Genomic DNA, 26,567 nt, shown 5'->3' on the forward strand with positions numbered 1-26,567 from the left:
GTACTAGCATCGGTATGAAGTTCGAAAGGCTTGGAGAAATCGACGTAACCAAGTACCGGTGGTGTTGATAATCTCATCTTTAATTCATTGAAAGCTCTGTCCTGCAATTGTCCCCATGTTCAGTCCTGTTTGACAAGCTTTTGGCCCCTTGACTTCTTGGGAGTAGTGCTTGGAAGTAGTTCTGATAGGGGCTTGGCAATTTTTGAAAAATCCTTGACAAACTTTCTGTAATAGCCTGCAAAACCTAGGAATTGTCAAACTTGTTCTGGTGTAGTTGGCACAGGCCAGTCACGAATTTTAGTGATCTTTTCAGGATCTGCTTCAATGCCTTGTGCAGAAACAATGTACCCAACATATTTAACTTTCCTTTTGAAAAACTTACATTTTCGTGGGGCAAGTTTAAGTCCACATTCCTGCAGCCGCTGAAAGACAAGTTTGAGCCTCTCGACATGTTCCTCATATGTTCTGGAGAAAATGATCAAGTCATCTATGTAGACGAGACATATGTTCAAGTGCAAGCCTTCTAAACACTTCTCCATTAGTCTCTGATAGGTTGCTGGAGCATTGGACAATCCAAAGGGCATTCGGTTGTACTCGAAAAACCCTAATGGACCTACGGTGAATGCAGTTCTTTGCTTATGATCTTCCTCAAGTTCAAGCTTGTCGTAAGAGGCGACTAACGGGATCGGGTGGTCAGACTAGCTGACTTGGTTGACACATGTCATCGGTTCCCCATTGCGCAGATCGATGCTCATGTTGTTGATCACTGGATTGTCTGGTCCAGACTCGATTATTTACAGACCGTCGCCATATAGCTGGAATATTGCTAAGTGCGACGTAAAACTAAACTCACTCACTCACTCACTCCTCAAGTTCCACCTGGTGGTAGCCACTCTTCATGTCAAGGACAGAAAAATAGGTCATACCACCTAAACAATCGAGCATTTCCTCAATCCTGGGTAGTGCGTAAGAATCCTTAATGGTCCGACGATTCAGTTGTCTAAAGTCAATGCACATCCTCAGCTGTCCATTTTTCTTCTTAGCTAGGACTACATTGGATGCCCATGGACTATGTGAAGGTCGTATTACACCTGCAGATAGCAAATCCTGTAGATGACTTCTTACTTCATCAAACATCGCTGGGGGAATACGGCGGTGTCTCTGTTTAAAAGGGGTGATGTCATCAAGATCAATGCGATGCCGCACTTGGGTTGAGTGACCTAAGTCATGATCTGAGGTAGAAAAGATGTCCTTGAATTTAAGTATGGTGTCTATTCCTTCAGCAATTTGATCACGTGTTAACCCTTCCTTGTCCATCTCAATCTGATTTAGCAATAGGTCAGAGTCTACAGGGCGTCCAGGTGGTAAATCCTGAATTGTGACTGGTTGCAGCTCACACAAAATAGCTCGAGTTGGAATGACAATGGCCTTGGTGGTGACATTGGAAACATGCACATCTATGGTATCTTGTCCTTGAGGATTGTATTTAACAATAGTAGGGGCAATGTCAAGATCCTTGGGTAAGGCAGAATTATCAGTTGGTTGTAGCAGTGCACATACCTGAGGGTATGCCAGTCCTTTATTGAGTTGCCCCTTGATAACTGCAGTGCCGTTACTAGGGATGACAATGCTCTGATGTTCTGCACTCCTAATCAAAGCAAGTTTCCCATGGTTTCTCATTAATTCCTTCTCATGTAACACTATACTTCGGAATGCCAAATACCAAGGGGTATGCAAATTAGCTTTCTGTAAAAACCTAACTCCATTTTGGTTTTTGCATACTTCAAGAAGATGTGACAACACATTTGTACCTAATAAGGCGGGCACCTTACCATTGTATCTTGTATCAGATACCACAAGAAAAATACATGGCACAGGGTCCTCATTAATGCCACCTCCAGGAGTCCTAACTGAAACCTCTATGAATCCCTGATATTGGAGTTGCTCGCCCCCAGCACATTCAATGTCTAATAACTCATGAAAAGACTGTAAAGCAATATGGGAAAGATGTTTCTCATAAAAAGATTGAGACAGTATTGATACAGTTGCTCCTGTGTCAAGAAGGGCGCGAACAGGAATGTCCTCAATGTAGACTTCCACTTCGTTTGAAGTTCCAACTAGTCCTCGTGGTGGTCGCTTGTGTATGGGGCGTTGACAGGTGCCTAATGGTAACCCCTCCCCATAGGCCCGGGCGAGTTTAAAGGTCACCTCTGATGATCCAATAAGATGCGACAACCATAAGCTAAATGGCCGGGGTATCCACATCTGTAGCAGATAGGTGTGTTTCTTCCCTGAGGCTGTGTGCTATCCCACTGCGATGTTGAACGTCTACCTGACGACTGAGATTGTTGTAAGCTGGGGTGCTGATAGTGTGGTGCAGCTGCGCCATGTTGAACATCCCCTGATTGCTCTCTGCTCCAAGAGGTATTTTGTCCAAACTGTTTACCCTGTCCACGCTTAGGTTCTCTGCCTCTTCCCCTCCATGTATGACTCTGGAGCTGCCTGTCATCATAGCTCTCTAGACTGGGCTGTGTAAATGACTGACTCTGGTATACATGAGCTGATATCTCTGTCTGTTGCTCTTTAATCTTTAATTTCTGCTTTCAAGTCCTTCATCATGCCCTTCAGTTCCAAAAGGTCTCGATCTTTATCAGTCTCAGTGGTTGTGGCCATCTTGATTGTTGCTGACTTGGGCTTGCTCTTAGTTGTGTCTTGTTTTCCACGGTGCAGATCAAATTCAAGTTCTCGAAGACATAGTCTTAAGTCATCAAAATTGGATATGGCATCATATTTGTATCCTGCTAGAGTCTTAAGATATGAGTGTAAACCATCCCAAAGTCGTGACCTCAGCATCTCATCCTGTTCCTCCCTTGAGATATTCTTCAGTTCAGTAAGCTGGAATAATAGCCTCTCCAACCTACAACTCCAGACAGCCACATCTTCATCATCCCGCTGACTGGTGCTGTAGAACTCGGATAGCAGGGATGAACTGCTACGTAGTGTTCCAAAGGCACTCCTTAGTTTTGACAACAACTCAGCTGTGGTTGCTTTGTGACCTAACTTCATAGAAACTAAGGCTGCTTCTCCCTTAAGGGATTTACGAATGGCTTGCAGTACTACATCTGTGCTGTATGTCTTACTCTCTAGCAGGCAGTCCACCTCGTATCTCCAAAGGTCATACTCTGTGTCCTTGCCATGTTCTCCACTGAAGAATGGCAGTCTGGGGAAATGTTGGTATGACACGGATGTTGGATTACTGTGGCTTGTGGACGGTGGTGACGTGGGGCCTGGGTCTTCCACCTTGATAGAGATACCTTCTTGCTGCGACATTCCATGCATCCATGCCTTTAAATCCTCTGGAGTATCATCTTTAGGATGCATCCCCATTTTCCTAAACAATTGAACCATGTTACCCAATTCTTCTTTACTGAGTTCCATAGTGATGGAAGACAATGAATCCGAAGACAAATGTGTACTTCGAATAACAAATCAGAAGAGAGAAAAAAGAAAAAGAAACCAATGTGGCGCGAGCGCTGTTGTAATGCTTGTGACTAGGTATATGGTTGACTAAATGACTATATGTTTGACTATTGAAGAATCAAATGCACATGGATAAGAGTAGAGTTATGAAGTATGCACTAACAGCTAAAAAACAAAATGCATGACAGCAAAGCAGGCATGAAACAGCAGGTTCATCTGAGTTGATCACCTGAAAATTTTTTTTATTAAAATGTGGCAATAGAACTTGTACTAAAGTACGGGAGAAAATACAGTTCAACCACGCAACACGAATGAAAGATGAACACAAACCAATGCTGATTTGCAGTAACTCTGACGACTACACAAGTAGGATGCTACTGAATCCACCAGTTATACCCAAGGGTGCATGGGTAAGTGCAAGGTGCCGTGGGAGTGCAGGGGGGATGGAACATAGTAAGTCAGTCACACAGTCAATATAAGTTTATTGATAATCTGTTTTGGGTATGATTATTGCATTACGCCTAGGGTTAATGCCTACACACTTGATTGACTAAACAAAAGTTTAAATTCTATTGAAGCCTATGATACACAAAGCACACCAATCACACACATCACAACGAAATACCATGAGGCATAATTTGTATCAATCAGGTATATATGGTCATCGCTAACAAATGAGTTCAGTTGACCTTCAGTTAATGACTCAGCTAAATAATGACAAATAAACTGACTTGAAAATACAGAAAATTGTTACAGCAGGAATGACACCGCAGTGTACAGTCAGTAACTAAGTATGACAGGGAAAACCATTTGAAATTTTACAGAATATTGGATGCATCCACGAAAATTAAATACCTGAATACATGCCGGCCAGGGAATACACACGCATGTGATGAGACAAAACATACATCAATTGCTTCGTAGCTAGCTATGGAATCAGTCCATGATTGAATTAATCTAGGTGCAAGTTGGTCAAACTGCTCACTTTATAGTTACCACGTATTGACGTGTATACGCAGTCTCTCACTGCATGGATCACTTGGATTGTCACTTGATAACTGAGTTGATCACTGGGCTTGTCACTCACTCAAACATCAGTCTTCAACAGTTCCTCACTGGGGGCTCCATTGTTACAGCCATCAATATGGTCTTGCGAATTCATTCACAGTGACACAGGCTAGGGTGTGAGAAGTGTTTATTGGTCGAGTAAAACTGATGACAAACTGACACCCTGCAACAATGAATGGAAAAAATAAGAGTACAATTCTCACAAGGTGACTTAAGCTGACATACTCTCACAAGGTGACATATAAAAGCAACACTTTACACAGTCATAAGTGATACAAATATAAACTTAACATATCATAATCATTGCAGTTTCAGTTGCTCATACAATACAAATATGGCATTATCACATGCCTGATATTATGCTTAATTAATTGGAATGCCATAAAAATATGTATAATTATATGTATACTAGGTACTCTATAAGTAGATATAAACATATATACCCTATGATTCCCACGGGGGTGTTGTCCTGGCGTCTGACCAATAATATCTGGTATCGACCTGTTCATGATATAAAACATACCATGAATACTATTTACATATCTATATATTTCATATACACCATTATCAGTTCACTGATAAACAATACAATCTACTACCACATCAACAAAAAACCACACCACACAGTCATATGATCAAATATGGCCTTTGTCATACACATTCACTCAACTCATACACACACACACACACACACACACACACACACACACACACACACACACACACACACACACACACACACACACACACACACACACAGAGTATATGTGACATGTTGAGACATAATATTAATCTGACATAGATATATTTACATGTAGCACTTTATACATTACAATAGCATAAAATACATAATGATTACTAACCCTTTTAATACACTGTCCGGAGAGTCTGTATGATCCAAATGTCCATGTGCAAGTGATAAGAAAAAAGCATGTGGAAACAAAGGGTTGGGATGTAGGACACCTAATTCAAAACCAGCCAATGACTGAAATATCCAAGCTTACACTTTGATTGCTATCTGTACTACCCGACAGTGAAATGGACTTACCCAATGAAATAACTTAACAAAAGAAATGAGCGTTAATGATATTACTTTACTTACAACTGCTGAAATATCTTACGCAGCCTGAAATGAGAGATTTAATTATTATAAATCAGTAATGCTGACTGGTTCATATACCTGAAATTGATACACCAAATGGTAATTAATTACTGTATTGCCTGAAATATACAAATGACATTATTTTGAGCATACTAAAGTAAAACAGCTGAATGATAAAACATAATCGCTATATACACAACTCTACCACACAAGCTCAACCTTGGCTTTAAACTACCATGTGTGCCGTTAATGGACATTGCGATATGGTCACACGATGTACCACATAGGATTTTCGGAACCTTAATATATAAAGATCTTAAAACATGGGATGTAATTTGCAAGAATTTGATAAATTTGCTAATTGTCACAATTTCACAGATTCTCGAGACTGCCAATTGGAATATGTCCCTAACACTGCTCCATATATCTATGATAACATAGCTGTGTTGTCTGAATCGGAACACACCGAACGGATCAAGCTGTAAACTACGCCACAGACAAAGCAGCCACATGTAGGTAAAATTTCTCATATACCTCTTTTGCTTACGATATAAATGAAGAGATTTTGGGTCAGACTCTGTTTTTCAAATTTTACAAGGGTATGAAAATTTGCTATGAAAATATCTATCATGAAAAGTTCGAAGTTCGCTTTGCAGTGATATCATCAACCAATTATCGAAAAAAATCATTTCAATTCGTTTTGAATAATATTCTTAATGTCCCAGCATCATTCCCGTGCTCGTGGGATTTGTAAAATGTGAAAACGTTTAAAAATACCACTCTTCACAGCAAGGTTGCACGAGGTCATAAAACCTATTTCCTGTTGAAACAACCACCCACAATGCCGAAGATGATATTGCTCTAGACATTTCAGTGAACAATGCTAGGCTCACAACTTTTCATTTCTGTTTCAGATAATTGACATCGCTACCTGGTATAGTCAGCTGGATTTCATTTAAAGAAAAGTAAGTTTCAACTATTCACTTTTTCTTTTATATTTTCTTATCCGTATGTATCGTCAGCATTCGGGTTTCAAAGGAAGGACATTGAAAACATTGGGGTTATTCTATTAAAATGGCATAGGTAACGGGCAGGGGATTTGGTGTGCAGCTGTGAAGTTTTGCCGGACAGCTGATGTTGGTGATGGAGTATACCCAGATCGTGTATTTTCTAAAACCGAATAATACCGAATAAACTGAATATATGAAGATCATCTAAACGCCTGCCTGCCAACGCTTAGACTTCTACAGACTAAAACCAAACAATACATGGTCCAGTGTTTAGTTATTGCACTGTCCCTTACCTCAAGTGCACTGGATGGGCTAGTCCCAGTAATTAGGTTTAAGATCAAGTTGAATAAAAGCACAAGACGTGATAAGTGAAGATGAATTGCTGATTGGCATATAAATATCCTAACATGTGATATATCAATATTTTGCATGATATTTCAAAAATACATGGTAATGAAATGTCACAACATAGTTCTTGTGTCATTAGGCACGTTTTAGGAGGTGGTCAGCAGTATATGGAAATTTCAGATGTGTTTTCTGCCTGGTGGGCAGCTTGTACTTCAGTCACATCAGCTGATTCTCTGTTTTCTTGTGGGTGGGGCTGCTCCAAATTCAAGTTGAACAATATATAATATATATATTCGTGAATTTTATAATATATAATGTGTCATGTAGATATTGGCTGTTCATTGCCAAATGACAAATGCACAGGAGAACATCGAGTTCATTACAAATTCAATGGGAGGTAGAAACTTAATCTCTTGAGGTCGCAAGTTTTGGGTTAAGAATATTCGAAATGTAGTGTGCTGAATTTTCAAGAGTTTAAGCTAATACATCAACATAGACTATCGTAATTTCATTGCTGCACGTTATATTTTAGCATGCACTATGATGTAGATGGTTTAAGATAATACCTTAAAACTTAAACCCACAATCATAGAAATCAATACACTAATTTATGATTCAATTCAAAATTCAGAATTCAAAAATCCATATCCAAATGTTATTTTGAACGATCATTTCAAACCTCCATGTTTTGTGCTTATGATGAATTGATATAGCAATTATGCAATGTCCGTATATTCCAGTGTGGGTCTGCAACAAGTGCTTCCATAATAACGATAGAAAAGACACAGTTTGTGCAAGCTGTGGAGCGGCAAGACTCGTGAATAATAGGGCTGAAAATCCCGTTCGGGGTAAGTAAAGCTGAATGAACGTCATAGCAGCCATATTGTAATTATCAGTTTATATTAAGATATCTTAATTTATCTTAAGATATATGGTCTCTGGTTTGAATCACCACGGGGCATCTTCCTTAATGAAGGGCTTTAAGTGGTTCTGAACCCGACGTTTTGCAACCTTGGCGAGCTAGGCTGGATTTTCTTGGCTGGATCGCATCGCCACCAATGGCTGTAACCAGTTGTTGCTTATAGTGTCCTCGCAACCAACCAATCAGATTCCAATTGTCACATCGCGTGTATTTGCATAAACGATAATGGCGCTGCCATATGAAGACAATCTGATCGTTTTAATGTAATAAAACGGATTATAGCTGTGAAAGTGTATCAGCCAGTAGACCACTCTGTCGACATCCCGTTGGCCGAAACCTGTGGCAGATGCCATCATTGAATCATTCATATACTCGTTTTTCCGGCCAGACTGTAACTTCGCAATTCGAGCCCACTTGGGAAGATGTAAGTGGACCTTTATAGTCAGTTAACTCCCTTGCGTATAGGGGCGATTGCTAAAAAGTAATTATATAAGGATAAGGTCAGTTTTTTTTATGAATTTTATATATTGGGGGATTATTTTCAAAGGTTTTTTTTTTCTCCGACCCACGGGAATCCGCGACTAAAGCTTAGCTCTCCCCGCAATGCTAAAGCCCTAAATGAAGCAAGTCTACAGGACCCTGAATCTCACAACTCACTGGGCTTCCTTTTCAATTAAAATGGGTTTATTTGTTCCCATCAAAATTATGTATATTAAGGGACTAAGCTGTACTCTAAAGTTTATGAAAATAACCGCATGTACAGGAATACATAAAATTTTGAAAATAAAGATCTTGACCGGACAATAGGCCTCGCCAAACTGGACAAATTTAACTCAGTAAAATATATATTATTTTGGTGTAAACGCATGTTAACAAGTACCTAAATCACACAAACAGAATGTATCAGTTTCGACCTAGACATAATTTGATATGTAGTTCACTCAACCTTCATTGAAAGAGTTATTTTTTAAATTAATGAGATCATCCTGTTGTTGAACTAAGTTACCCTTCATATCACGTACATCAAGGAACACCATAACTACACGCCCACCTCTCTCTCTCTCTCTCTCGCTCTCGCTCTCGCTCTCGCTCTCGGGGCAAACAACTAGTGAAGAAAACTGTATGAGTAGAACATTCAAAATTAGTACTGGTACATGGTAATCACTCACGGGTCGCGTCATGGTTGTCGGTATGACAGATTCCACTGTTTCCAAGTGCAGACAGGCTTCACGAGAACGTGATATTTATTGTGCAACAGTGTTCCACGCGTAATACACTGTACATGTGATTTACAGCGAGTGGCAGTGGGGTTCTATATTTTGACTTAATTCTGGAAGGCATTGCAGAGTAAGGCCACTCCATGTGGGATTTGGTGATGTTTTTTTTATTAACACGTCATAATTAAATTCTGGACTCACCAAAGTCCAGAAACTCCCCGCACTGTGGCCACTCTCTAACAAGGGAGTTGACGAAATTAAACATGCTGTTGTTATGAATATGTGCTAAGTATGAAAAAAATTGGAAATTCAAAATTTAAACTCCCCCTATTTACCTTAGCAAATTTTCTAAGATATGTAAGGGGAGTTTACGCCTGCAACTCATTTCCTATGACACCTCAAGTTACCAATAGAGCATAAAATTAGTCAGAGAGACCCAACAAGTGAGGTAACATGTACCTCTTAGTAAGAGGACCATTGTCAAGAACATTCGTTCCGTTTAACTTTTGGAAACAGATAATTTCGAACTTGATTACTCCTTGGGGTATCCCCCCTGTCGCTTGGGGTATCCCCCCTTGCTGTTCCTGAACCTGGTCTTTGACATGATTTGTTCTTGAAGCAGAAGAGGGCACAATCCTCTTCAGGTTTTGCTTACATTCTGTTATCATGCCAAAATGTATCAGTTAGGGGGAGTTTAAATTTTGAGCGATTCTGTCAGTGCAGTCATCGGATCTTGGTATTGAGTAGATTTTTATAGAAACAGCGTTCTCACATTGCATGTCGATACAGCATGTGGAAGTCCCATCGGTCTGTGGAATACAAGGTGAATTCTAGACACAGTGACGTGGTTGAATGTCAGTGTCCAAACTCTATTGGATACCTGCGGTAGTTGTTTCACAGACACAGTGTCACTAACATCTACATATATAACTCAAAGGCTGCTCGCTCAGGCGATGAATGACCTAGCTTAAGGTTAGCTAAAAGTCCAGAATTGCGTAACTGATGAAATATTTCCAGAACCCCCTGAGTTTCAAGATAATATGAATTACACTGAACCTAATGCCTAATTGATGCTCAGATCGGAAAACACCTGATCTGTCAGTATAGTCATAGGCAAACCAAACAGAGGGACGAACTTCACCAAAGCTTTGATGACCTAAGCGGCAATATCCAGTAATGGAAAGACCTCTGGAAACCTCGTCAAAACACACACGAGAGTAAGCATGTTGTGATTGACTGACTGAGTTATGGGCAAAGGACACAACGAAAAAGCTCGATTTTGTTTCAAAGGTGCGGGTGGTGCTTCTTGATTTGGTTTGTTAATCATGTGACTTACATGAGAGGTTTTGCAAAATTCCGCAAAATTCGTGGAGCAAATTGGGCCCAAAGTAATGAGACAAAGTTCTGTCTTAAATTTTGTTCACACCCAGATTAATTGCTAAACGAGTTTCATGTGCTGAAATCAAAACAATTAAGACATGAAGTTGGAAGAACAATCTAATGAAATACGTTTGTTGTGACCTTTAAGCTAGAATGGTCTAACGTATAGAATAATTACTTTAAGGTCACAACTTATGCGGTCTTTCACTTTCTGCTGCCACTGTATTTTGTAGTTCAATAGTGATTTGTGAACTAGTTACTTTTAGAATACAATTGGTGATAGCGTGACATTGTTTTGTTATGTGTAGGTGTCACACAGTTCTTTTACCACGGAATACTGTTTAACCTGTTCGTCTCTACCTTGGAATCAACACTTAATACATGTAACGAATGAAAAGGTGTCATCTGTTCTTTTTACACCACTGTAGGGGAACAGTTGTAAAGTCTCGGAGAACATATGTTTTGTGTAATCGGACATCATGAAATGAACTCAAAAACTCCAATGTTCATATGTTCCGCGGTTTATCACAATGCTGTTGTCATTTTCAACTCTAAACCTAAACATATTTACACTTGGAACAACAATTAGTAATGTAGGCATTCTTGTACAGTTTGAGTTACCACCAGATCACATGCTTTGTGTGCCTCAGTTAATTGGTACGTAGCTACGACCCATGGTGTTATCGGGCTTTCAGCACTACCTTAAATATCTATAGGTGAATGTAGTGCAAAAGCCCAGTCAGTGACGAAGTACACATTGATGTCAGTTGTTTGCATTTCAATAAAAAAAAACAGATTTAAACTATCAGTTGTGATATAGCTATGCTGACAATGTAGGTTGGGTCCCTGACCTTGGGTGCTGAGGATAAGGTGTTTCACATTAAGAGTATGGGTTCGAATCTCGGATGGGAATCAGCCGAACAAAAGTACTACAATCTATTTGATAGTTAACCCTACTTCGAAAATGGTATCCAAAACATTACATTCGTTGCATTTGACCGTTTTCTTGAAGGCACTGTGTGTAAGCGATTAACACGTATTGTTAATCAACGCTGGAGTTGATAATTTTGTAAAGTCCGCACATCCCATTGCTTTTACTAATAATAATCAAAATATAAATGCCTAGTTATTATCTTTCAGGTACCCCATCATGCCAGAAGTGCAATTTGCCAATACATCCAACCATTGGCCATTGTTTGAAGTGCAAGAAGGCAGAGTTGAAGTCTCTTGTAGGCCCAGTTCCTCGAGACTACACGGAAAAGGGTTTGGTATTTTCGATATCATATTCAAGCAGTATATTGGAGTATAGGGTAGAGTGTCTTCCACATTAAACAAGAGCATCTCCATCATTCAAAATACGCATCCAAGTCCAAATCCGTTAGTTCCTTGCCAGCACCAGTAATGGTTTTGCTCGTTTAAAGCTGTACTTAGCAATCTCATTATATAACGATGTCATGAAATAAAATAGGCGAACCGAAACCAGAATCCTTGACTGACATCAATATCACGGTGACGACATCAGAAATGGGCTTCACTCATTGTGCCACTAGGCTACCCCGCCACCCGATTGACACCATGAGCATCGGTCTCCGCAACTGAGATACGACATGCATCAACCAGGGTAGCGAGACTGATCACCCGATCCCATTAGTTGGCTCTCATGACAAGGGGTTACTGAAAGAGCAATTCTAATCCGGATCTTCACAGTTATATGTGCTATGTAACAGGGGAGATATAATAGGAGTTTCATGGCTGGAACTGTATGTTTCCTTGTTTCATTATTTCGATAAATCCAATCTTGTTGTCTATAAGAATATGACAAAGATTTTTTAAATGGTGTAAAACTCAGTGGATTTGCAGAATGAAATCCTGTATTTGCAGCCAAGACACATACTGACCAAGTTCAGCCTCTTTGCTCTTGTATCAAACGGGCTCGTTAGATCTATCAGGGACAGTTGGTTAATATATTTCTCCTGAATATGATTATGTAATCATAATACAGATTGTTTGTGTTGCTTACCACAATACTACAATTTTATAGGCTTTGTTTACAGACAATCGAATTTACATGTCAAAAATCTAAACGAATAAAATTTAAGTAAACCTATTTTTAAGCAAATCAGTATAGGAAGAGCGGTTTATACTGTGAGTTTCCTAGAATGGGCTTTGTCCCAGACATGTATTGTATCCCTCCGAATTATATATATACTCTCTCTCTCTCTCTCTCTCTCTCTCTGTGTGTGTGTGTGTGTGTGTGTGTGTGTGTGTGTGTGTGTGTGTACACACACTATTTGGGACCATTTAGAAAAGGAACAGAATACCATGTGATTAAATCATGTTTGTAACGATTTAACATGGATGTTATGTGTATTTACAGATACAAAGGAGGATCTCAGGCTGGTCTTGATTGGTAAAACTGGCAATGGGAAGAGCGCTACAGCAAATACGATAATAGGTACGGAGGCTTTTACTTCCAAAGCATCTTCGTTATCTGTCACAAAGACGAGCAAGCATTCATATGCTGAACGCTTTGGCCGTGTGGTTGGGCTGGTAGATACACCAGGTCTGTTTGACACGAATCTGAAGAAAGATGTGGTGGAGATTGAGATCAAGAAAAGCATTGGAATGTCCTCACCTGGCCCGCATGCCTTCCTGTTTGTGACATCCTTTGCGCGCAGATTCACCCAGGAGGAAGAGAAAGTTATCCAAGAAATTGACAGCATGTTTGGTGAAGGTATGACAAGGCACATGATTGTTGTCTTCACATGTAGGGATCAGTTAGACTCGGCAACAGAAAGTGAGTACCTTTCGGAAGCCCCTAAGTGCCTCCAGCAGTTAATCAAAAGTGCAGGCGGTGGTTCTCTTAGCTTCAACAACAAAGGAAACGATGAAGAGAAAGAAAGGGATGTCAAAAATCTTTTCTCACGCATTGATCAGATGATAGCCACCAACAAAGGCCCATTCTCTTCCACACTGTATCAGCAGGGAGAGGGACTGATGAAGGATGCAATCAGCAGGAGACGGAGGGAGGAATATGGGAAGATAACTGAGGTTGCAGTACAGGAACGGCTAAAAGAGGACGTGGAAGAAAAGATGAAAATGGAAAAAGAATATTGTCAGAAACTTCTGAAGGCAGCACCCGAAACTGCAGAGGCTATGAAGAAAGACAAGGAAGCAATCAAAAAGAAGAGCAGACAAACTGATGCAACTGTAGAGAATATGTTGGCTGATGTATTGGAGAATTTGGCAGAAATACTGGTTAAAACAGATGAAACAAAAAATCAAATTGAAAATGCTAAGGGGGCTAAACGAATGACCATGGGCTTTGAATTGGCTTCTGGTGAGAAGAACATCGAGGAAATAAAAGCAGAGAGAGAAAAAGCTGAAGACAGGGTGAAGAGGGAACGGCTGATATACACAGAAACATTAATAGCACAGGGGATTCGGGAGCAGGAACGAGATAAAATTCAAAATGGCGACATTAGGGCTCTTCGTGCATTACTGGCTGCAGTTAAGATCAAGCCACACTTTCTGAGACTGTTTCAGGAAAATTGACATTTGATGCTGTGAAATATCCATTTGGGAAATGTCTTTGCCACAAAGCAGCTATTTCTCAAGATAAATTTGTGAATTTGTTATCTTACTGAAATCTTAAAGGTTGAGATAAGAAGTTATTTTATCTGTAGTGTTTATTATATCCCTTTGCTTACGTTGCACTTTCAGCAGTTCTGAAAAAGGTGATCATGTCTTCCAGAAACACATGAAAAAAACAAATCAAGTCCTAACAAAAAAAACCCCAAAATATAAAAAATAACCTCTTAAAACCACGTCAAAATAGAAACTGCATCTGATGTCACTTCAAATCTGAACATGCCTTCCATGTGTCAACGTAAACAAATGTGGAATCTAGACATGAAAGGGTGAACTACTGGAATATTGCTAGACAGGTAGGAAAGCTGGAGTGCTCTCTGAATAGTTCTTTGTCACTCTCACTATATTGGCATTGGCCTAAATATAAAACTGTGAAGCGGTTACGATTGTTCTTTCAATTCTTTCTCCGGTGAGTAAGTTATGTAACCAAGGAGGAAGTCGGACACCTTCCAAAAATTTGCAAGCATTTTGGTATATCCTATGCACAATACCTGAAAGAATTAGTAATATTCAGTTTATATCTATATTTATATGACAAATACCTTAGCCACTGTTTTTATCTATAACTTTGATGTCAAGACATAATTGCTGCAAATTGTTCTTGGGTATGTATCCTCATAGACATTAACTCATTATGGCCGAGAGACGCGTATGTGTATCAAATTTATTAGCTTACCACAGCGAGAGCCGCATATGGGCGGTAATAAAAAGCACCTTGTATTCAGCGAGAGCCGAACGTGGTCGTCAGCTGAAAGCACCTCCTTCAGTGAGAGACTCACATATGCGTTTTACATTTTATATTCGTACTGTACCTATTATTTCAATCAATTTAGCAGTAATGATTAAAGATTCGCTTTTCTTTCGAGAGAGGTTAGTTTCTGTGTTAATCAGAAGTAGTATTAAAGTGTTTTGATAACAATAGCTAGCAATGTCATGGGCTTATACGGGTAAATGAATACATGTCTACGAGAAAGGGGATTATGAGATGTTGTTACAGGAAGTAAGTGTGTGTTACTCGTCATTGGGAGTGAATAGTAAAGTACGGTTTTTGCACATTGATTGAATTAACGGTGACAAGGTTACAAAACATTCTTCTAAATTAAATCATTCATTCATTCATTCGTTGTGATAGTTTATATTATGAATTGTAGACATAAATAGCAATACTGTATTACACCCATGTACTATAGATTTGAAATAAACTAAGTTACTAATTTAGACCTAACTCAATGGCGACTATTGATTTTTCGTAATTCTAAAGTTGATAATAATGCACAATCGAATATGAAGTGATAACTCTTGCATTGACTCATCACACACACACACACACACACACACACACACACACATATTACACGTACGCCATACAAAGGTGTGTGTGTGTATAACTATTGTGCACACACACATATATATTACACATACACCTTACAAAGGTATATATATATACATACACACACACACACACACACACACACACACACACATATATATATATTACACATACACCATACAAAGGTAACTGGAGCATTTTGTTCAAGCTGTTGAAAGTTTCATATTGATCTGAAATCTGATTTTTCAATTTAATTTACATAAGCATTGCGTAAGAAACGTCTGTAGTTGGTGTCTGTTATTATGTTATCCAGTGTAATGATCATGTGTATCAGATCCATTGTCAATAAAAGGAGGATAATATATCAGTTACGGAATTGATGCGTATAATCAGTCAATCAGACAACACTAATGAGATATATGAACACCTCTTTCAACCTTGAAATAACAGCCTCTGGCACAATGCATGTCCAGGTAAAGTTTTGTCTCGTGACAAGTGTAAAACAAACTATTGCGCTGTTATATCATTGGACAACCTGTTTTATGGAGTCACGCCCATTAACGATCTTCTGAACCTCGTTTGCATTCAAAACAACAAATATAGGCATGTCCATCTTCATAAATATTTGAGGGGATTCAGCTGCAAGTGTATGCATTATAGTAAATCAGTATCATGTCACTTTCTGAATTCTATATTACATGTACTTGAATAATGACATTCATTCGTAACAATGTGCAAATTGTATTGAAATGTACAGCAAGCCATTATATTTGATGTACAAGTAGTGTGCGCAAAATGTATATGAAAATAAATGCTATCTCTTCTAAAAGGTTGTATTGGGTTATCAGGGGTAATAATAATCGGACTGTTGTGCTTCGAGTGCTTCAAGGAAAAATAAACTCGCCAAAGTGCTTGTTATTCCTGTGTGTCCATTTCAGGCATGCTTACGATTATGTATGTTCACGATACACAAACTTGTTCATGATAACTAGAGTTGATAAGGCCGAAATCCAGCATATCGATTGGTCAACGATCAAGCCAAAAATCAATCTGTATCCAAGCTGTCCAGTGAGCAAACTGCTCTTCAGAAATTTAGCCCATGCCCCATCACCTGTCATTTCCTCTATGACAGGTATCTCATGATATGATTGGTAATAGATAACAAATCAGTCTCTATATTGAACAGTTGAGATACAAACTACTTTGACGACACCCCATCCCAAGACCCTTTGTCTGATATATATGCAAGGAATAGTATTATACAATATGTATACATGTATGTTCGTATGATAACGTATATTTTATGTGTTAAATCTAGATGAACCAAAGTGCTAAACTGTGAATCTGCTCCATGTAAGTCACAGATTAGCTTATTAGTACTTTCCTTAAAATATTCAGTATACACTAGCAGCGAAAATGCTTCTTTCATAGAAGATTATTAAGCATGTGGGTAAATTCTTCTTTACTGCCACTGACATATATGTTTTGGATAAGTTAACCTCACACAATGATATCAGGGGGACAATTTGTTTAAGTATGTCTTACATACAAAAGAATACAAACATGTGTTAAGAAAATACACATGTACACGCCACCAAAAGTCTACAAGAGACTACAATAAAATTACATAAAACGTTACATATATGACATGTATTCACCCCTGTTTTCTTTCAACATATATCTTTACAACGCAATTAAGCAATCAGGACTTGCTCGTATGACAAGACATTTTCCTGTAACCTCTGAAACCTGCCAGGGATATCAGGTGTGAATAGCCCTAATTAGTCTCGCCACAGCCAGCCAGGCAATCAGCACGGGGTTCCAGGTGTTGAGCAGTGAAGTGGCTCTCAGGCTTTATGAGTTAAAGAGTTCTCTGGTTACAAACTATCAACTGTCTCCAAAGGCAGACTGTAAACTGAGCGAAATGGACCAATCACTATAGAATCCATATGAGTCAGTACACAAACTGAATGATTGTGGCTGAATATGTATCCTAGCCTCTGTATGTCTTTTTTGTTTTAGTCTTCAAAGAGTCTGATTTCACATCTACATGTATTCTGTGTTTATCTGAGATGGCACTATCCTGTATACCCGGTCAGTTCCTGCAACAGGAACTCAGAAATAAACAATATAAAAAATACTTGATACAGTTTTTTTCAGTTTTCTCCAAGAACAGAAAAAACCTAATGACAAAGTCATATTTATTAAAACATATTTCCATATTTCAAATAAATAGAAAGTATAACAATTACTGTAAACATCACAGATATCACAAACATATGTTAGGATACATGAATAAATAAACACTTTTCTGGCCTAGTCAATAACAGAGTAAACAGGATTCATCAGCACATGGCCAGATTTCAAAGTTCATAATTAATATGTCTGCAGTTTTATGGCAGAACAATGACTTAAATATCACAAGTCTCATAAATATTCAAGTCTCAGGAATGAGCTGACTGTGCGTGAAAATACAGTTGCAGACTATACACATTTTTACACTGCAGTAAACAAGTAGACATTCTGCTGTTTTAGATTTGTTCTGCTTCTTCCAATGGACTTCCTTGCATGAGAATTGATGTGGATAAATTCTTTTGTGACTGTTGATCACCAAATATTGAATCTGAAACATGAATAACCAAAGCATGTGAAATGACAGATACTTGAGTACACATCAATACTATCAGACACATGTGCTTTCCATAACAGCAAGAGAAATGCAACTGTTTATTTTTTTCAAGTTTTTATGCAGCAGACATAAACATGAATACTAACTTTATTAAGATTTCATTTTTTTTGCATTTCTTATGCTGTTCAACCATACCCAGGACAAACCAATAGGACAAGGTCTATAAATAACTGAGTCTGGGTCAAATGGTCCAGTGATTTATACAATGGGCGATCAATGGTTCAATAGGGCATGTAAGGATGCTATCAAACAATAACCAACATTGGATGCTAGGCTGTACAACTTTGAATTCCAAAGATTCACAGTTGAGTTGTCTCGAAACTAAGTCATGCTCAGGACATGTTCTACCTTCCTTACAGAATTGACACTTTTGATTCACTGTTTATACTGTTTGCAACACAGGTCCCTCACAGTCAAAGGATAATATGGATAGTTATCATCCATCTGGTGGAACATGACCAGTGTCATACATATCATATGTGCACATGTGTGCAAGTCACTTTTCCCTTGTAACCATTGTTTTTTGTATATCATTGCTTGGGACACGGCATCAATAAACAGGGCCGTCACGCATGCTTACCATTTTCTACTGCTAAAATATACATGAATAAAATGGACGATAAAGAAAGTGTGCCATACGACTTCCATGACACTCTTGCAAAATTCCACCCTTGGTTCGCATAAGTCGTACGACACTTGTTTGTGTAATAATTTCTACATCTGATCAAAGTAGAATCTACACATGCATGTTACATTGATCAAAGGAAATCTATCAATCTATTCACATGCTGAGCTGTCTCATGATGAAAAGAACAGGCCCTCCAAATACAAATACTTTTTACAGCATAACATTAAGACTATCAATTAACAATAAATAAATAGCTGGTCAGCAGGCAAGGATAGGTGATGCCTCAGGAAGACTGAAGGACTGAAAATGTTCAATGTTATATTCTACTTTCGAATCCTGACTGATTTTGCAGGCTGTTCCTAAATAGGTTTCTGGAAGGCAAATCCTGACAGTTTGGAAGACGACAAATCCTTGATCCTTGATTTTTCAGTCTTAAAAATCACACAGGAATATGATAAGCACTGTTATGGAGTTAAAAGAAAATGTAGTTACCTCACAGGCTTGCCTAGGCAGGTGCTTGTTGCTCTGCACATGTGAAGATAAAGAAATCATAGGATCAGTGGCTATCACCATTAACATAACAAACGAGTAAAAAGAAAGTACAATTTTTTCAAGAAATACATGCAGGAATAACATTTATATTAGCATGAACTTCATTTGGGTTACCTTCAGGTTTAGTCTCTTCCTTTTGCTCAGTTTTGGTTTCATCATCTTTCTTTGCATCTTCTTCCTTTGTATCTTCATCCTGTTTAGTCTCTTCCTCCTTCGTCTCTGACTCCTCTGTAGCCTTTGAAGCATCTTCTCCCTTCTGCTCATCCTCTGCCTTGCCCTCTGCTTTGTTTTCTCCATCTTTGACATCCCCTTCTTTAGCATCCTCTCCTTTGCTGCCAGTTTTGTCCTCTTCCTTTGCTTCTGAGGCAGGACGTTCTTCAGTCTTCTGTTCTGTGACACCTGTAACACATAAATAGGTTCATATTTTACATAAAATCTGCATATAACGCTAACCCAATCCATATATAGTCTGTTTGCAAGGACCATGTTCTTATATGGAAGTGCTACACAACATTAAATTCCATCAGGACAGACAAATCTGCAATTCTGTCAGAATTTCAGTTAGCTAGATTGTCCTCTATTTTTCTCTGCTGTATTTTTTCTGAGGCGTGTAAATCATCTCCCAGAATACAATACGGTGAGAAACATCTCCCTGCTCTCTGAACCAACCTTCATCATCTGGTTTTGACTGAGATTCAGTTGTTTCCTGATTTGCCTCAGCCTCCTCCCCACTCTCCCCCTTAGCCTGAGCCTCTCCCTCATCTTTGGGCTGCTCACTCTCGGTCTGCTCTGACTGAGCCTGAGCCTCATCCCCATCAGGCTTTGCAGCCTCTTCCCCATCAGGCTTTGGAGGTTCATCCTCCTCATCCTTCTTGACCCCATCATCCCCTTGTGCAGTGCCACCTAGTGCCAGGTGGGGAAACAAAAGTGCAGTATGTGAAAAACAAATACATAAGTGAACAATGTGAACATGTGTACCATGAACAAAGCTGAAGATGAAGTGCATGACGTATCATCAGGTACTGATATTAGGCATCAGGTTATATACAGTGGCATGGAAGCATGCGTCAAGTATTTTGGGGATGGGAATGATACAGATGTTCATGTCACATAATCTTAGAAAAGCTTAGGTGCTGAGATGAATTTTTTCCCAGTATACACAGTACCTGATGTCCAAACACCCATCATAAATGCTTCAAGACTAGGGACCATTCATTATTTATCACTAAAGGAAAGAGGGGTGTGTGTGGGAGGGGCGGGATCACCATTTTGTTCTTGGGGAGATAGGGAATCATCAATTTTGTACACATGTATTAGGGGGAAGACAACAATTTAGCACATAAAAACTTAGACATTATGTTGAAAAAAGATGGGAAGTGAAAGGACTCTTTCCCCCCACCAACTCCCCCAGCCATAAATTATGAACGGTCCCTCAGTACATGTACACAGACATCAAAAGTGATTGACACGGGAACACAGACATCACAATTTCACATCAAACTTCTTCTCCATGGTGGACAGGCATCATCAACATAGAGAACATGCCAGTGCAGTGAGTAAACTGTGCAACAGTGGTAGTGATCGATGTACTGCTCAGTATCTTTGATCATCAGTATCCCAGTTATCTTAGAATGAACCATAACACTTCCAACTGAGTGTTAACCAAACAAGTAGCAAATTCAACAAGGAATGGTGATGTGGTACATAGTCATCAAAGTCTGACACTCTACAAACACCAAACACTTTGCATTTGGCTCTTCAGACTTAAATGGATAGAGACATCTATCCTGTACAAAGGTTGACCACAAAATTCGGAATATTTTACATTTATTTATAACATATCAGCCTGAATAACTACAATAATGTAACTCAAAATGTAGAAATTCATGATGTTGACATAAACAAAGTACCAAGGTATATACATTTTTTTAACATTCCTGACGATTAGAGAATTTTACCTTTATTTCCCATCCAGTATACCAAGCCCTCTTTTTTTATACTAAAATATTTAAAGGGTCCAGTAATAGTCTCCCACACAAATCTACAGACCTGGCAAATATCAAAAGGCAACTGATCTACAATCAGATTGACTTCACGATGATATATCTCAATCCTGTTATGATGAATACAGGGTCTCACTGACTACACGGTCGTTTTATGAAGACATCACCATTTCCTGTGCTTATCACAAGTAACTTTGCACTGACAGTTTTTTGTTCATGCATGTAATTTACTTTGATTTAGCTTCATATTATTGGATTTAAAGTTTAAATGAACCTCGCACAAATTGGTCTTGGCACTTTCCAGGCAAAAATGAAAACTGAGGAGGTAGAAGAACTAGCTGAGATTGTGTGTCAAGATCAGACAGACTTGGAAACTTTGTAACTATACAGAAACTTTATTGAAGAATTCTAGATGTATTTATTGATGATCATCAACTGATGGTGCCTTGTTTGAGCAAATTCTACAATGTGCACATCGTTTTGATGATCCTTTGTATACACAAACGTGTACATCATCTTGTAGGTCTCAGTGGGGCATTAGTTTCAGAAACCTGGGATTCAGCAAATGTAGTTTGGTACCTCTCAGTTGATGAAACATTCCTCACTAGGAAATGACCTACAGCTCAACTGGTAGCATTCACCCAGGTGAGGTCATCTGCTACTGTCAATATTTATGATCATTTAGAATGATGTTGGCACTATAAGCTGCATCATCCCTCTTTGATACTCAGTGATACTAAGGTTTACTGTAAGGCTTAGATATGTTCAACCATTGCTCTCAATGGAGATAGATTCTCTTTATACCTTCAGTGTTGTCTTCGCTAGTCTCTTGTTTAGTCTCCTCAGACTCATCCTCTGTAAAACAGCCATTAAAACTACATGCTGTTCCAATCAGCTATATTACTATATTTACCATTTTTATCATTTACGAAAAAAACATTAGTGAGTTTATATATCTGTCAGTTTAACTTGCCAATTTCTCACTTGTTGACAATGTGGTTATGGTAACCAAACAAATAATGATAACAGTTATTGAAGTGAAAACATACCCAAATGACATTACACAGAGACTTATTTGTTAAAAAGGCGGGCATGTATAGGTTTAAGTTCGAACTTGATGAGGAAAAACATGCAAGCAGGGATGCAGGGATGTCTAAATAGGGCATTTTTCAACACCAAATCCAACTTAAGCATCACAGGTGATGAAAGCAGTATGGATGGGATTGGGTCTGTCAGCAATATTCTACCTATAAACCAATCGTAACTGGATCAGGAAAACTAGTGACTGACAGCATGAGACCCTGCTGTTTGTATGAGTGAGTGAGTTTAGTTTTACACCACACTCAGTCATATTCCAGCTATATGGTGGTGGTCTGTAAATACTCGAGTATGGACCAGACAATCCAGTGATCAACAACATGAGCAATGATCTGCGCAATTGGGAACCGATAACGTGTCAACCAAGTCAGCGAGTCTGACCACCCGATCCCATTAGTCACCTCTTACAACAAGCATAGTCGCCTTTTATGGCAAGCATGTGTTGCTGAAGGCCTATTCTACCCCGGGACCTTCACGGGTTGCTGTGTGTATGATACAAACATTCAGAGTACTATTGATATAGATCCTCAAGCAGAAAGGAACTGAAGCAGAGTTAAAGATATGGTTTTATTGGGTGTTTGGGAACACTACCTTGTTCTCAGGAAAGTCTGCAAGGTCAGTAGCAATGATGTTATATATGGTTAACTAAAGTTGTAAGTATCAGGTCTATATATAATATATACAGCACTTCTTATAGCAGAAGGAATGCATAATACTAGTGGCATGCTCAATTATGAGGCATATAAGCAGGTATGCAAATAAGACATTAAAGCATATACTAGTATATTAAAAATGTCAAGTTGTCCAGTATGGCAAAGATTTTATGGGATATACAAACACCTGGATATATTTAGATGAAAAAGGAAAATGGATATACATAACTGAAGTGGAAAAGAAATAGAGCTGAATCATTGCAAAAAGCTGACACCTGATTGGCTCTGAATGCCACAAATCCTTTCATGAACATTGGACAGTCAAAGTGTGCCTAAGGCCTAGTATGATCTCCCACAAAGGTGTCTTCATACATATTCATAAGACATCCGATTTTACTGAGATAGAAAGCTGACACCTGATTGGCTCTAGAAGCCATTCATCCTTCGTGAACACTAGATGGTCAAAGCTATTTCAAGGTTTACCTGACATGATCTACGAAGGTGTCAACAGATCTTCATGCATATTCATAAGACATCTGATTTTACTGAGATAGAAAGCTGACACCTGATTGGCTCTAGAAGCCACTCATCCTTCGTGAACACTAGATGGTCAAAGCTATTTCAAGGTTTACCTGACATGATCTACGAAGGTGTCAACAGATCTTCATGCATATTCATAAGACATCTGATTTTACTGAGACAGAAAGCTGACACCTGATTGGCTCTAGAAGCCGCTCATCCTTCGTGAACACTAGATGGTCAAAACTCATTTAAGGTTTACCTGACATGACCTACGAAAGTGTCTTCAGATCTTCATGCATATGACATGTGACTCTAAGGAAACAGACAAGGCTAAAGGGTCATGATGATGTGAATGTGGCAGGGGTAGGTGTCCAGTAACAGCAGCACTATGGGCACAAGCAGTGTTATGTATGGGGTTGTACAGGGGTCAGTAGTGCAGGGTTATACTCTCTAACCTGTTCCCTCTTGTCGGAACTCAGGAGCAACATCACTGGCCTCAGCTTGTGTCTCTTCCACAGCTGACAGGGAAACATGGACACGTCAGTAGTTGAGGATCAGTTCAAAGACTGATATTGGGCTCGTTAATATTCAATTAAAACGTCTCCCCAAAACATTTTTGTGATATGTTGTAATGTTAAAAAGATTTCTCCCTAAAAGTAGAAATCAAATAAATAATGTGTTGACAAAGTGTTTTGGAATTCTTTTTTGTCTTCTTGAGCTCCATATAATTGCAGTGTAATTGTAATGTTATTCATCTGCAGAGAAGACAAATAGAACTGCCTTTTAGGGGTTTGAGCTATAAAGAACCCTAAACCTTTAAACTTTACAACTACATTGTCAAGCCTGTTCACGCATCCAGATCCAAACCTTTTGAACTGAGATTCCTTATACAGCACGTAACTTCTGAAGTTCTGTCTAAGTCTACACAGAGTTTGTGGTGAAACTATCAAAATTTTGTCTGAAGTTAGTGTTAATCTTAGTGTTAAAACTACAGTATACCTTTACAGATTTACACAGTTTCAGTTGCTGAAATGCTCATTTTCTGGATTAACAGCATGTCCAGTTATACCAGATCCTGAGTACTTCTTACAGCAGACATGAGAAAAAGTGATGGTATATTTTGTAGTGGTAAAAGAATAAAATCAAAGAATAAAAGTGTCATCAATAGAAAAGATTATGTGTCAGTCACCACGTCTACAGAACAATGAAAATTGAACATGTTCCTGAAAGAGTCACATATACATACATGCCAAATGGTATGTCATACATGTGTATATATATCACCAAAGCATGGATTGAGTATTTTAGAGAATCTGAGTTCCCACGGAATATCCAATCCCATCTGGCAACATATAATTTACTGGAGAGGTTAAAGAAGAACAAAAAACACAATGCTGTAGTAGGTAGAATGGGTAATGACATCATGCAAAACCAATCAAAGATCTTTTCCTGTTTTTTGGTGTGTGTGAGGCACAAAACTGTTCTCTGAAAACAAATGGTTTAGGCTTTTTTATTTATCTACATTAAAAATCAAACTTACCAGGTTCTTCTTGGTCTTTTGTGGGTTCACTCTCTGCAACATCAATTAATTGCTACTTAATCATCAGTTAATTACCCTCAACTCTGTAAACAGTGAGGTGTTTCAATATGGCAAGTAAAGAAATCTAAACCAGTTTCAATAATTTGATTCATGTATGACTGAGGCAATACATATCTACTGTACAAGAAGAGATGAGAACAAAAATAACTGTGAAAGAAACTGAAGCTAAACATTCCATTAGATTAGGTTTAAGGGAGTGCTACAACTACAACTATTATACAAGATGACATTGAGATTGAGTACTGTTATGATGTTTGAGAGTATGTTTATATACTTCATAGAAATAGAGGTAATTGACAGATTGATATCTCATATGAACAAGCAAGTTACATTCAATATCCATGCACACTCAGTACACGTTTATCACATAAATCTATGTGCAGATGCAATATACATGCAGGACACAACAGTATGCTCCAGACTGGAGCTTGACATGAGCAGGTTGTGCAGCAGTTTAAGAAGCTGGAAATGTGTACATATTGTACCAAGACAAAAATAAAATGCAGTGGTGTCAGCCCTTTACATTTTCATAAAAAATGGGCTTTAAAAAAAGGGAAGGGATCATGACATCAAAGGATACACCAAGTAATAGAACAAAGATATTAAAATTTGACAGAAAAACACATGCAATGGTTTATGCATGCTACAATTGCATGTAGGGTGTCATTCCTGATTTTGAAAGGGCACAGATATTAATCTCTGTGGACCATTATTTCTGTCAACCTTACTGATTCTGAATTATTGTTGCTATTTACTTGATTTCATTAAGGTTTTGTCTGCATGAACAAGCAGTGTGGCATCTGCAAAAGGTGGGATATTTGTAGACTTTTGACATGTAGGAAACCGATCTCTGTCAGAGTGCAAACTAAAGAACAGTTACCAGCAAACCCTATGACCAACCTTGATTAGGCTATCATATGTCAACAACATAAGTACAGGACTGATTCATCCAAAACCAAGCTCTGTAAAATTCTGCAAACTTTCTTGAGGCTACTGGAGAAAACGTTAAGGATCAGATGTTAAGAAATAGTCTAGTTGTAGTTCATCTCCATGCTCAATGTCTGTGTTGTGCTGGCAACATATTCACATAGTGTCAAGACATTAATGGTGTACATGATGCCAAAACTGATGACAATAACTGGTGATGTGTCATGTTTTTAAATGAATCATGATTCACATTGCCTTTCCTGAATACAACTATCTGTGTCTGTTGTGTTGAAATGACCACTAAGTTAATGACAACCTGAGACCTCAAGCTCATGACAGATTTGGTGGTAATTGCTTAAGGGTGTGGGATGGTGCTACTATAAATGC

At 38.6% G+C, this 26,567-nt stretch overlaps 2 protein-coding genes and 1 pseudogene across 9 annotated transcripts in view; 1 reads left to right on the forward strand and 2 right to left on the reverse strand.

Annotated features, from left to right (window-relative positions):
• Nucleotides 1-2,204: 2,204 nt before the first annotated feature.
• LOC137297924 (uncharacterized) lies at nt 2,205-3,438 on the reverse strand (annotated as a pseudogene).
• A 2,657-nt stretch (nt 3,439-6,095) lies between these two features.
• On the forward strand, nt 6,096-15,408 carry LOC137298324 (GTPase IMAP family member 9-like). Its single transcript, XM_067830528.1, has 5 exons — nt 6,096-6,162; nt 6,565-6,615; nt 7,749-7,856; nt 11,668-11,790; nt 12,905-15,408. Coding segments are annotated over exons 2-5 (1,410 nt in total). The 5' UTR covers nt 6,096-6,162; nt 6,565-6,614; the 3' UTR covers nt 14,083-15,408.
• Nucleotides 15,409-17,695: 2,287 nt separating this feature from the next.
• Nucleotides 17,696-26,567, reverse strand: part of LOC137298325 (thioredoxin domain-containing protein 6-like) — a 36,342-nt gene continuing 27,470 nt past the window's right edge. For 5 of the 8 annotated variants that reach the window (XM_067830533.1, XM_067830532.1, XM_067830530.1 and 2 more), the window contains 7 exons: nt 25,194-25,226; nt 24,109-24,171; nt 22,185-22,235; nt 20,047-20,280; nt 19,492-19,776; nt 19,318-19,350; nt 17,696-18,131 (listed from right to left, as the gene is read on the reverse strand). In XM_067830533.1, the coding sequence (XP_067686634.1) occupies nt 19,331-19,350; nt 19,492-19,776; nt 20,047-20,280; nt 22,185-22,235; nt 24,109-24,171; nt 25,194-25,226 (686 nt within the window). In that variant the 3' untranslated portion in view covers nt 17,696-18,131; nt 19,318-19,330. The remainder of the gene's footprint in view (nt 18,132-19,317; nt 19,351-19,491; nt 19,777-20,046; nt 20,281-22,184; nt 22,236-24,108; nt 24,172-25,193; nt 25,227-26,567) is intronic. The other 3 variants (XM_067830534.1, XM_067830535.1, XM_067830536.1) reach the window with 3 other exon arrangements.

This window comes from Haliotis asinina, chromosome 10 (assembly GCF_037392515.1).
Source record: "Haliotis asinina isolate JCU_RB_2024 chromosome 10, JCU_Hal_asi_v2, whole genome shotgun sequence".
Classification (NCBI taxonomy): Eukaryota; Metazoa; Mollusca; class Gastropoda; order Lepetellida; family Haliotidae; genus Haliotis; species Haliotis asinina.